At 32.0% G+C, this 14389-nt stretch overlaps 1 protein-coding gene across 1 annotated transcript in view; it reads left to right on the top strand.

The window, feature by feature from the left end:
- LOC138334928 (cytoplasmic polyadenylation element-binding protein 2-like) overlaps positions 1-8624 on the top strand; it is a 28740-nt gene extending 20116 nt beyond the window's left edge. Inside the window, exon 8 of the mRNA XM_069283790.1 lies at positions 56-8624. Within this exon, the coding sequence (XP_069139891.1) occupies positions 56-283 (228 nt within the window). The 3' untranslated portion in view covers positions 284-8624. The remainder of the gene's footprint in view (positions 1-55) is intronic.
- Positions 8625-14389: the final 5765 nt, after the last annotated feature.

Below are 14389 nucleotides of genomic sequence, written 5' to 3'. Positions count from 1 at the left end.
AACAATCAAAGATGTGCAAGTGTCTTTCTTAACTAACTGTTGTGTCTCCTAACAGGTGGAGGTTAAACCATACGTGCTGGATGACCAAATGTGCGACGAATGCCAAGGTGCAAGATGTGGGGGAAAGTTTGCACCATTCTTCTGTGCGAATGTCACCTGCCTACAGTACTATTGCGAGCACTGTTGGGCCCAGATCCACTCTCGGCCAGGAAGAGAATTCCATAAGCCACTGGTAAAGGAAGGCGCTGACCGGCCCAGGGCTGTACCCTTTCGATGGTGTTAGGGTATGGTCAGTAGGAGATAGTGGATGAAGGAACTGCCTCGTTGTAAAATGTGGTTAAGCTAATTTATATTATTTAAAGGAAAGGCGACTATTAGATTTTGAAATATGAAGTATTTATGAGATCATTTGATACAAACAACATTTATATATTTATCTGTAGATATTCTGTTATCCATATTTTTTATTTTAGTCAGAATTTAGAGTTAATATATTTATTACAAATATTGTATTGTGATTTTGTCAGTGCTGCACTGCCACAACATTATGTGGATATAGTTATTTGATATTTATGCAGTCTCCTTGCAAAACTGTGATTGTGTCTGGCAAATTGACAGAAACACAAGTGTTTACTTGTAGTTGAAGGGCAAGAAACTTTGCCCTGAACTCCTAGCAGAGGTATGGTTATAGATGTCTAGTGCTCTTATTATATGTTGTGTGTTGTCTGGTTCTTGTACAGAATAGCATTATTGCCAAAAGCTGTTCAGCTTGTGTTCATGACAATATCACAACTTACACAACAATGTTGTGAATTTGCTCTTTTCATCGGGTTTAAGGTCAATCTTTTACCATGGTTTATGGGATTTTCAAACTGTTTTGTTTGCCTCATATTTATTCAACTAATGCTTAATAATATATAGTATATTTTTTATTTAAGAATTACACTTTTATCACATATTTGTCAGTAGAAGTTAAGTACACACGTCTATAAACATACTTTTGCAGGTAGTTTTGCCATCATATCTGTCAGTTCAGCAGATATGCTATTACAAATGTATGCTGTGGTGACAATTTTGAATATTTTGTGGACGTCCACACAGGTGTTCCTAGCACTATACAAGTTTACTAGATGACAATTTGTCTCACACGGCCAGTCCAGCACATGTGGACTTGGCTGTCTGCACATAGAAGGGAGGAGCATGTTCTAGGGCTGAACCAGCCAGAAGCTCCGGGTAAACAAGCCGGCATCCAGTTGGTACCATTGTAGACAGGATCTATACATTTTATTACTCGATTCTGCTAAATTCTAAATGCGAGTTTAAAACTTAAATGTTTCAAGATTGTTCAAGAATTTTGTACGAAATAGAAATTAATACCCAAAAGAGTAGGCTTACTTTTTCTTCAAGGAAAAGTTTTAATACATCAGTGAGAAGAGAAATATGCTTCTATCAATCTACAAGAGGCTGTATTTTAGTGATAAATTGTGTAGATCCACCTCAACTTGGAGCGAAAATAAATAGCTTAACAAAAGTGGTATGCAAATGGATGTAAGGGGAAATAACCCATCTGATTGAGGGTGTTTCTGTATGTTATCATATAGGGAAATTTCCATTGGAATGTTAATGAGTACTATCTAGTCATAATGAAGTCACTTCCGACAGTGGGCAAATATTTTCTGGTCATTTTGATGGTTTTTTTTACTGGATTGTCCTACATAGAAATTGTGACTATGTAGAAATGTTGTGCAGGGAATTTTCTTATGATAGAAATTGTTCTTGATAGATTTCAGCATTTTAAATTTTGTATTCGAAGGTTTATATAGGCATTTTTATACTTTTGTGCAAATTTAAGATTTTAAAAGTTATTGCATGCAAAGTTATATGTTAATTAGTTTCCTAATTACTGTTTTACACATCTTTTTTCATGTTCAACAGATTTCTACTGTGATTTTGTCCAGTTTGTATGGTTCATGTTCATAATTAAGTAGGCCAGTGCGTGAGTGTGAAATTTCTTAAAAGTGAATTTTTCTTCTCCACTTCATTTTCAATGTTCTTTTTATAAAAAAAATGCGTGAAGGAAGGTTTTAAACGTGAATACACTTAATAAAGTGAGAGAGCTGCCAAATTATCTTTAGATTCATAAATTGTTTTATATTTGTGATAGATCAAGACTTTTCATTATGTCCTAACTAATACCTCATTCTGTCACTTATGTAGTTAAATACTTTACACAAATAAAAACTTTTATAAAATTACAATTTATCATATTCAAATTGCTGATAACTTATGAAAATGATTTCCAAAAGCTCTCATTTACAAGTGCAGTCCTCGAAACTTCAATTTATGCAATATCATAATTTGATTTTGATTATTCAACAATTTTGTTTAGTTTTGAATTTGTTAATAACTTAAATTAGAAACATGTTTTGAATTTGATCCATTGTACATACCGAATCTTATTTATTCAATCAAGCATATACAATTAACCTGAATTTACTTGTCGATTTTTATCAAACAAGTTTTTTCATGTGAATATCTTGTAACTGTTGCTGAAAGGGAAAAAGCTCAAAGGTTTTCTAATTATACTAAAACAAAAGAAAAAAAATAGTTTCATATTTAACAACAGAGGAAATAGAAAATCCAGCATTTGACCTTTTTATGGTTAAAATGTAGTGCTAGATTGTTTGTATATTTTGATCTATATATTATTAAAATGTGAGTGTGTAATTTATTGAATTTTTAAATACAGTTGTACCGTCATCAGCAGGTGAATATTTTTTTCTTCTCTATATGTAATGTGTGAAAGGAGTAGTTGATGTCCCATGTAAAGTGTTGTGGAAATAGGAGACAACTTCATTTGTAGAGAAAAACAAGTCATAGTTTTCATTTGCTCAAAAAAGATAGATTAGTTTGTTACACATTTTATAAGTTATGCCCCCTTAGACAGATCCACATGCATGTGTATTAAAGACCTATTTATAAAGATTCAGAGTTTTATTATGGTGTATTCCAGATATTTTCACATATCATACATTTTCCGCATGCTTTCATACAGATTTATCCTTCAGTGATCATACATAGTTTTGTGTATAGAGCTTATCCGTATCAGCTGTAGTAGAATAATACCAATACTTAAGTTTGATGTGGTGTCTTCATATATTGTGTCCAATTGATGGAATGGGGTTCCTGTAATTATTATCTGTATGGATAATGTGGTGTAACACTTCCAGTTTGAAATACTATAGCCGTCTGTAATTATGATGTTAACAATTATGATAAAAAAGAAGAAAGCCTTTTTATTTTTATTCTCAACATTTTTTATACGTAAACAAAATAATTATTTCATCTGCAATCTGCCAAATATGATTTCAGTAAAGAAAGAGTGGATCATATTTTTGTTACTATTGCATAACAGAAATCATTTTAAAATCAAACTTGATGTTGTCCAATATTGTATATTAGCGGAAATAGCAAAATTGTACACATATTTCATTGTTACATGTGTTATGAAGCATGTATCTTTCTATTTCCACTTTGTAATATTCCAGTTTTTGTATAACACTTCATAAAAATATGTAAATAGTGGATGCAAAATAATTAAAAAAAAATGTACATGGTAGACTTATTTTTGTTTAAGGTGCTATTGTTTTGTATGAAAAAAGGAAAGCTTAATTTATATTTTTTAATTTCTTTGTTGATATATTATTGTATTTTGTACTTTAATTAACCATCTTATCTGTTATCTATGTTGATACAAGCCCTGTTGTATTTCTGTGATTCTCCATTGTAGAGAAACTCGTATACAGATCACTCTACAACTGCCATTATTTCAACTTTTTGTTTGATAGGGCTATTTGTTCTTATCAGCAGGTACCTATTGTTGCTTCATAAGCTTTCGTGAGAACTTTTCTGACAAAATTGTGATCTTACCTGGTAGCCTCATAATAATTGATTCAACAATTATTTCCTGTTCGCAAGAGCGAGTAACTCTTCATAACACAAAAAACTGAAAACTCTGGTCAGATGTTACTTCAGTTCTGTAAAATCATGTTAATATATATAATAGGGAGTTGAAACAGAAAGTTTCTTTTCTACTAAAACCTATGAAAAGGACAAAAAGAGAAAGTCATATTCTACATTTTTTGTAAATTGTTCATGGGATTTTGTTGCATATACAGATATATAAAAACAATATTTAGATGTAAATTATATAGTAACTATTGTTGATATGTAGAATTCCCCCACCTTGCATTCCAGATTGATTATACCAAACAAAATCGTAATGTTAAATTTAAGGATACTAACAATTAACTTATTGTATATTTAACTCCCAGAATAACTACCTTATTTTTGTTAAATTTATTTCTTCTTTTGATATTCAGTGTTCAATTTTAAGTAAAATTTTCCATACAGTTGCTGGGTTTGGAAAAAGATTGTGTATTGTGTAAGTTCAGTATTTTGTAACCATTCATAAATTATTTTACTTTTCTACATGTTGTCCAAAGGGAGCCGTGGGTGGCTGATGTTAAGTACCTTGATATGGAAAGTGTTTAGCGTGTCTGTGATCAATGATGTAGACAGTGAGTTCCTGATCCCGAGTGGTCAGTTTGTCCAGTAACTACACAGTCATTAACAACTGGAGAGTTGGCTTTTAGGAGAACCATCCAATACATCAACTGACTCATTTGATCGAAATTACATCCACTTATAAGTAATATTAGAGACTTTACCTGTAAGAGGAAAATCCTTGCTGTTAGGAACTTTCCTTATGCTTTTAATGACTGGAAAATTCCATACAGGAAGGAATCTTAATAAAACCTGGGCCAGAATTGTCGGTGAGAGCAAATCAGAGTAACACAAGCAGGTTATGAATAATCTTAATTTTACATGATTCATTATTAGGACTCTGTGCCTTTCTGTTGTCAACTGGCTAGGAGGTGTTACATTTCCTGATATCACAAGTTTTAACTAGTTATGTTTTTGTACAGTGTGTGTCTATTTTTATACTACTTTTGTTTCTTAGCCTTATTTGCCTTATTTATATCATGTTTTTGGGTTGTTTTTCAGTACATGGTGTCCAATATTTTATGACAATTAATTAATGCTAATCTTTGCTAGAAATAGAACTCTGTTATGAACTTCAGTATCTGAAGCGTGGTATCGTGTAGATGGGAGTAGATATTAAATGTTAAATTATAAGTTTGTGTGGAAAATTGTGACACTTGTGCATCTCACACAAATGATAAACTAATCAATACCCGCTTACAAGATCAGAATGCTTTACTTAACGAAAAGAATATCATTAAATGTTTCAAGTATAATAATTTTTTTTTTAAATTCACTATGACAAAGCTAATTACGCATTAGATATCTAATTTTCAGAAGAAAAAGTTTGGTTTCATATATCTAAAGTTTAAACGAGGATTACACTACCTCAAGTTGGAATAAAATACTGGTCAAGTGTTTTGATACCTCACACCTTTTGCCTTTGGTAGGGTGGTTCTCTCAAATCATATCTGTGATTCTTCAGGGAACATTTTCCACCTTATATATATTTGAGCATGTGATGCCCATTTCCCTGATGAGTTCTACTAAAAGCCAACATGGTACATAGGTAATACAGGCTATTATAAGAAAGTCTCCGACAGAGGAATACAGCTTGTATTTTTCCTTAGTGTTTAAGTCAGTTTTAGTTTAGAATAAATAAATGGAAAATAGAAAATTAAAATGAAAATCATGTTCATTTTTAAAAATGTGTTTGTGTAATATGGGCAGTTAAGGCTAGTTTTTCGGTGTTTAAATTGATTGTCTTCCGATATTTTAAAATTATTATTAGATTATTCTTTTTTATCTTTGATCAAGGGAAAAAAAGGTATCAATGGGTTTTGTTTGTTCAGGTGTATTTGAAGATAATTTTTTGAGGATTTCCATTATCATTTGTAGAATGGTACTGCTACGTGTAGATTGTTTTATATATATCTTGAAATGTAGGGCACTACTTGTAAGATGAATGTGTATTTTCTGTTTTGATATAAGTTGATTAATGTTTATTTATTAGATTTATTTTTTCATACTTTTTACATGATTTTACAATAACATAAACTTGCCGCACTTTGTAGTTATAGTCTACAACAATTCCAGTGTAATATGAAAGCAAGGGATTAAAAAATCTGTCCATTTCAGTCGGGCAAGTTCAACGTGGGAAGTTTTAAGAAATCATATTCAATTTTTTTTTTTTTCTTTTTCTTTTTTGTTATCTACAAGTGGTGACGAGTTCCTCATTGTAGGACTCCTGTGTGTTGTGTGTATTACCTTGCCAATATTTTAGGCATTGCATAGTGAAATGTGACAGTAGTAAGTAATAATATTCAAGCCTAGAGGTGTGTCTAGGATAGAAGTTTTGTAAACAAATGATTAGACAAATGTTATTTTTCACTGATATTCATGTATGCACAAAATGTTTTTAAAAAAAGCCCAAAAACAATTGCCTTGCATGTTAGGTTTTGATACTTCTACATACTACGACCATTAGTGGATGGATTACCGACAGTCAGACCTTTCTACTTTTATAGATTTTAACAAAATACAAATTAAAAAAAAAAGTCTTTTTAATCAATTTGATGAAGTAAGTTCATTAGAAATGATAATTCAGCTGGACATTGGTTTGGAATTCACAAAAACATATTGTAAAAAACTTATACTCCAAGAGATCACCTCCTTGCAATTATATGTATAACACCACAACCCGTCTGGGACAGAACAAAATTTAATGGAACTGAATTCCTTAATTGATTAAAGGGCTGTCTCCAGACATGACCAAAACCAATACTAGACAGATGTTTGCATTTCACTAGTCTTGGGCCTTTAGTCCAGCAATGCAATTAGTATTACCTGAATATATTTTAAAGAAAAATAAACTTCATTAGCAAAACGCTGGTCATCTAAAACTAAAACTACTTTATGCCAGCTTTTATGGGTAGTATGTTACTTCGGGTGTCCTTCAGTATCACAGACTTTTTTAGATCTTTTTATAATCAATCATAATTTGCCAAACAGTGTACAATGTTTTATAAAATTTGGATTATGTGCAACTTTGCCAAAGACTTACTTGCCAGAATTTTATCATGCTGCAAAAGGGACAAACTTCCATTTTTGTATCCATGTTTGTCATTCAAGAACTTTGCTAGCTACTATCTTTTTTATACCGACATCAGAAAATAGCAACATAATGTCCGTTTGAGGACGGATGACACACCATTGTTTGTGACATGGAGAGCAGTATACAGTGTGTGAAGAGTGTCAACATTTGGTGGTTATACAGGTGAACAGTAAGGGCGATTGGTATCAGAGTGAGAGCTGGTATGGAGGTTGATGAGGGTCGGAGATTGGTATCATAGAGCGTAAATATTGTAGGGAAGGTCTATTTTGTGTTGGGAGCCTAGCATTATAAGGCTGGTGATGTAGATTGAAGGTTGAGGGAGGGATGGTATCCTAGAATGCTGTTTGGTGATGGAAAGGGAGGGGTCATTATCGTAGAGAAGAATGGGGTATCTTGTGAATGGTGTGGTATCTGCTCTTCCTGTCCCCTGGTAGTGCTCACACTAGCGGGGACGCTATCCACAAGTGCAATATCTAAAGTTACACTTTGTTTTCGTTATAAATTTGTTTTGTATATGTACCATGTTATATAGAGCTATATATAGCAGTACACTTGCCTTCTTATTTTCCATTGTTTATGCTTAGTTTCGTAGTTAAAGGAAATTATTAAGAGTAAATATATATATTTGTTTTTAATTTATACAGCTTTTGTTATTTTAGAGCACAGAATTTTTTAATTTAGATTTTTTTTATCATTACATCATTTAAGTGATACTAATTTATTAAATCAGTACAAAAATTGTTTTATCTTTTTCAATGACTGTACTACTTTTAATACTTCGGTTTACACACAAGGTGTGAATTATAGCTTGATAACAACTGACATTCAGTATTATTGGTAAAACAATTTGCATAAAATTGATTTTTTGTTTAGTTCAAATATCGTATAAAAAACTTGCCGCATACTGTAAAATGCTGGTGGTTGTTGTTATTTTTTTACCTTTATTTGTATCATGATATAGCCTTCCATAGCCTGTGGTTTAGTCAGTCGTATCATCTGGTGTCAGTTCACCTACATGTTTTTTAATTCAGTATATATATCTAGATATATATATTTCGAGGGTATTGCATGCATCTGTATTCCTGACCAATTTCTCATGAATGTTGTGTTTGTATATGGGAAGTTTTCAAATTTATTTTTTTGTTGAATGCAGAGTTACAAAGTGTCCTGATGTTTCTATGTTTTTAATAAAGCTAAGTCATTCTTTTATAATCACAAAGCAAATGTGGTGTTGTTGAAGGCTTCTTTTTTTTTACTCGATTTTGATTAACTACACACAACACAAATGTATCGCACCAGGCATTCATCGTGTAATCTGTTAAGTTTTTGAATTGGTCACCTGGTATTGCTGCATTGATATTGAAAATGCTAATTTTATGGACTTTGAATACATAAAAGGTATCTTTCAAACACTTTTAAGATTGTGCAAGGAATTCTTCAGCAAATAAAAGACTTTCTGTAGTAATTCTTGTACTAATTATTTACTAACTTCTATACTTTAATCATCATCTTGATTCTGATTTGAATAATTAGATATTTTCCTTTAGCAACTTTAGCAAATGAGATACTGAATACACTGGTTTGATAGACATTCTAACATTGTACTCAACATTGCCAATTTGCCATTATGTCTTCTCGTTCAATAGTTATACAACCTTAGAGCTCAAGCATGTTGAGTTATAGAAATATTCCTAATATGAATTTAAGGCAAAGCCACAGAAGAGCGCAGCTACATGTAAAAGATTATAACATCATAACTTTATATTGTCTATATTTTTCTATGAGATTAACAATAGAATATTTCACTGACATGCAAATACTATCGATAATTAGAAAGAATTCAAAACAATCCAAATGGAATAGTTCAATATACACGTACTTCAATCATGTTTTTATCAGATGCCGAGAAAACTTGGCAACATGCCATGCTATCAAAAATACGCACGAATCTGTGCCGTCATCTTTGGCGTCAGGTTTTGTGACGTCAGTGCTGACGGTGCCGTGCGCTTGAGAACATACACAGTACATATTGGACAACTACATTTATTGCGTTGTTCTTGTACATGTGTAAATTAAAACTACTTACAGTAATTTTAAAGCGTATACTGATAACACATTTAGTCTAGTACAGAAATTTCAAATCTCGTCGTGCTGATAACGAGAATTAAAACATGGCTGCCTACATGGAGGCGCGAGACCTTTCCCGCGGGACACAATTTCAAAGTCCAAGGGGTACTGGAGTGTATTGGAATCTATATGCTCACACACGTGTTATGGTTAGTAGAGCTTCGCTCTACGTGGCCTTCGGCCGCGCAGAGAGCTGCGCTCTTATAAAAACAAATGAAGAGATTTGGTAGTACATATCAAGGACATTTCTATATTTGTATGCTTTCATCTTTGTGACAAGCTGAAGGCACATTACAAAAAATTAACACAGGATAATAAACAAGAATATTATAATTTTATTTTGTATTGCAAAATACAAACATATATAACTTAATACAAACTATTTACATACTGGTGTTAAGAACAAGATATATTGAAATATTATTTATTTCAACACCTTTTAGTGTATCGCTCTCATCCATACTCCAGGGATACAATCCTAACAACCGATTCCAACGATGCATCTACCGTATTCGACCCAATAAGCGCCCCTCCCCCTTTTTGAGGCCTCAATTTCAATTGCCCAGGCATAAATAAGGATCAAAACTACATAAATTGGTATAAATTTGCAATAATTTTGACTTATTAGCACCTTTTCATTTTTATCAATTTTTTAGCGCCCTGGGCGCTTATTGGGTGGAATACAGTAATCATAATCCCCAACAATCGCATTGTATCTATCATAACCTTTGACAATTTGTATATGCATGTGATTGTAACTTCGACATTGGACGACTACTGCCGTAGGTAGAATCCAAAACGTGAGAGTGAATCCTGGACAACGAATGGAGTATCACAGATAGAATGGAATGTATTTCACATGTAGTACGACTAACAGTGGCTCACAGTCAAAGTGATTCAAATCACAGTTTACTTTTCATATCTGAATCATTGTACGGTTACTAAAGTAAAACACAAATCTATATCATCTCTCTCTCCACTACAAAGCTTGTGTTGAACCCTGTGCACCATATCCAGACATTGTGACAGTTAGATGTTAAGTCTAGTGTCTGGGGCAGAGTAATTATTTGTTATTTCATTAGTATTTGTAAGAAGTTACATACCGTAGAACATAAAGTTGTGTCATTAATTAGGAAGCTACAAAACACATAACTTTAATATTTCAAAACAAAGAAAGTAGTTAAAATTTAGATGATTTTAAAAATAGAAATATACTAACCATCACAATCTAATATTTCACAACACTAATGTCATTTCACCTCAAACTGAACATCTGACACAAACTTGTACCCCTTGAACAATATGGCTTATCAATCAAGGGGGACAATTTGAACAAAACTAATTTCTTTATATTGAAGATATTTCAAGACGAAGCATTATCTGTTTTATTCAAAATTTCATTTCAATGCAAAATATTGCTGCTTTTTTTCTTAAACGATTTTTTCATTACAAATCAAAAGATAATTTCCTTTAGTGAATGACACTGATCAAGTTTGCCTCAATCACTGGACACCAGGGTTAGAAAGAATAAGAATTTCATATTCATTTTAAAGATATGTTTGTTGCTATAATGAACACTTGATAATAGCTTGTTAACTTGAGCATTATCGAACACAACGAGGCAAATTACATGTGTATTACAGGAAATTGGTAACATTTACCAGAAAGGTATAGAAAAGTATATTATAGTTAGCACAAACACATCTCCATTGTGATTGATGACAAAGTACGTTACAAGAGATCCCTGAGAGATCTTGGAGCCCACCAAAGAATGATCTATGTCTGATAATGGAAAGAAGGATCTCATCTCTATCAAATTCCAGGATGGTGGCCAGTCAGCCATATTGAAGACCAATGTCTCCCAAAATGCAAAACACAACTAGAGCCCAAGGGGAACCTACATATGAAATTTAAGATAGATTCCTCAGAAATAGCTGTAACAAACTTCAAATACTAAAATCCAAGATGGCGACAGGTAGGCCATATTGTTGATTGATCAGTCCTAAAATGCAATATACACAAATAGGACCTAAGAAGAAACTACATATGAAATTTGAGACTGATCTCTTCTGTACCCAGTACTTTCTGAGAAATAGCAGTAACAAACCTCAAATAGCAAAATCCAAGATGGCTGCCTGACGGCCATTTTGTTTTTCTGATCAGTCTGAAAATCAGCATGACACTCCTACAGCCCTAGGGAAACCTACTTATGAAATTTAAGATAGATCTCTTCAGTACTATCTGAGAAATAGCAGTAACAAACATCAACTGCCATAATCCAAGATGGCATCCTGGCGGCCATATTGTTTTTCCAATCAGTCTCAAAATCAGCATGCATATGACATTCCTAGGGATCAAGGGAACCATGCATGTAAAATTTGAGAAATATCTGAAGTACATCTCAAGAAAGAGTGTTAACTGATGATGGTGGGCTAATAAACTCAAGAATATTGTAAGTGGCGAGATATTAAGAAAATTATATTGTTATATTGGGAATAAAGAAACTAGTGCTATTTCAGAAATTAAGAAACTGATGCCATACTAGGAACACAGAATATTATTAATAAACAAACTAGTGCAATCCCCAATACAAATACAAGTGCAATGTTAAGAATAAGTAAATATGTGCAATTTTAGGAATACAGAAACTTGTGCGATATAATGGTTTGTTTTACATTCCAATCAAACATTACTTTGTCATGGAGCAGAAAATTATAGTTGCAAAAATTGATATGAATTTACAAAGATTTGTAAAGGGAACTGGTATTTCAAAAGGCACTTGTTTCTACAGTTGTAAAATAATTACATAGCATACTATATCCAAATGACACTAACTTTTCAACACAGTGTATGATTAGTAAGGTCATGTAACAATATATAGTAATTTCTAGTACTTTGATGTAATATCTGTAATATGGAATACTGATACCGAGAATTGAATATTCACCACCATCACTATGACAATAAAAAAATAAATATCAAGTCTTTTCAAAAGCATTATGTCACACGTTAAAAAAAATATACAACACATGACGCATATTACTTTCTATGAATGACCATACATATTTATATTGTTAATTAGAATAGATGAATTATTGATAATGATAATAAATTAGATATTCTTTAGTTGATATTGCTTCAATAAATTTAAACTACCATATTTTTTCTAACTATTATTTCATTGAAATTGACTTGAGATTTATCACCTACTACCTGGTAATCATGGTGTATAATCACAGGTGTTCGTTTCTAATATAAGTATAAGTATAATGACCCTATTATACTTATACTTATATTAGAAACGAACACCTGTGGTATAATTAAGACATAAGAGAGTCAATAAGAATTTCTATGAATGACCCAGGTAATATCAGGTGTCTACCTCTTCGTTCTTGATAAGAAGTTGGTTAGGTCTCTAGAACACTTGGTTATTAAGAAACGATTTAAAATTTTTAGCCTATTTTACCCTTGTGACCTTGAGTGAAGGTCAAGGTCGTTCATTTGAACAATTTGGTAGCCCTTCATCCCAGGTCCAATATTATGTCTCTTTGTTATTAAGAAAAAGCTGTTTAAAGATTTCAGCCTATTTGACCCCTGTGACATTGAAGGAAGTTCAAGGTCATTCATTTGATCGAACTCTGTAGCCCTTCATCCCAGCATGCTATAAGCCAAGCTTCTGGACTCTATGTCTCCTTTTTTAGAAGAAGTTGTTTAAATGGAAACTGATGCTGAAAGGACGGATCATGAATGGATGACGGATGCCACACCACTGCATAAGCTCACTTGCCCTTTGGGTAGGTGAGCTAATAAAACCATTTTACCTAACAGTGTTATGTCATTGAAAGATTTCTTCTGCTGAAAAAAACCTTTTTGGTGCAAAAATTCTGCTAATCATTTTACACATGAGATCTTGCTTTAGATGAAAAAATAGTTAGAAACTAAAAAGAAGTCATCTTTGCTAAGATACACAACAAGACATGGTCAACAAAATTATTGTATCACAATGTTGTTATCAACACAAAAACTTAATCTATAATAACACACACAGAGACACAAAATACGATTGTTTTACGCCTTCATGATTTCACAGCATCAGTACTTATCAGATCATACTCTATGTCCCGTTACATTTATCTTTATGATTAAGTGGTATGGTATTGTGAACTATGCATACACATACTTTGATAGCTAGCTTAGCACACAAGCGGAAAACAATAATAATATTTTGCCATAAAACAAAAATACCAGCATTACCAGTTATGTTGTATTACATACAAACAAAGACAATGTTGTATTACATACAAACAAAGACAATGTTGTATTACATACAAACAAAGACAATGTTGTATTACATACCATAAACAAACAAAGACAATGTTGTATTACATACAAACAAAGACAATGTTGTATTACATACAAACAAAGACAATGTTGTATTACATACAAACAAAGACAATGTTGTATTACATACAAACAAAGACAATGTTGTATTACATACAAACAAAGACAATGTTGTTTACATACAAACAAAGACAATGTTGTATTACATACAAACAAAGACAATGTTGTATTACACAACAAAGACAATGTTGTATTACATACAAACAAAGACAATGTTGTATTACATACAAACAAAGACAATGTTGTATTACATACAAACAAAGACAATGTTGTATTACATACAAACAAAGACAATGTTGTATTACATACAAACAAAGACAATGTTGTATTACATACAAACAAAGACAATGTTGTATTACATACAAACAAAGACAATGTTGTATTACATAAACAAAGACAAATTACATACAAACAAAGACAATGTTGTATTACATACAAACAAAGACAATGTTGTATTACATACAAACAAAGACAATGTTGTATTACATACAAACAAAGACAATGTTGTATTACATACAAACAAAGACAATGTTGTATTACATACAAACAACAAAGACAATGTTGTATTACATACAAACAAAGACAATGTTGTATTACATACAAACAAAGACAATGTTTTATTACATACAAAACAAAGACAATGTTGTATTACATACAAACAAAGACAATGTTGTATTACATACAAACAAAGACAATGTTGTA

Source organism: Argopecten irradians, chromosome 11, assembly GCF_041381155.1.
Source record: "Argopecten irradians isolate NY chromosome 11, Ai_NY, whole genome shotgun sequence".
Classification (NCBI taxonomy): domain Eukaryota; kingdom Metazoa; phylum Mollusca; class Bivalvia; order Pectinida; family Pectinidae; genus Argopecten; species Argopecten irradians.
The sequence above is the reverse complement of the archived record's forward strand: the minus strand, read 5'-3'. Positions and strand labels throughout refer to the sequence as shown.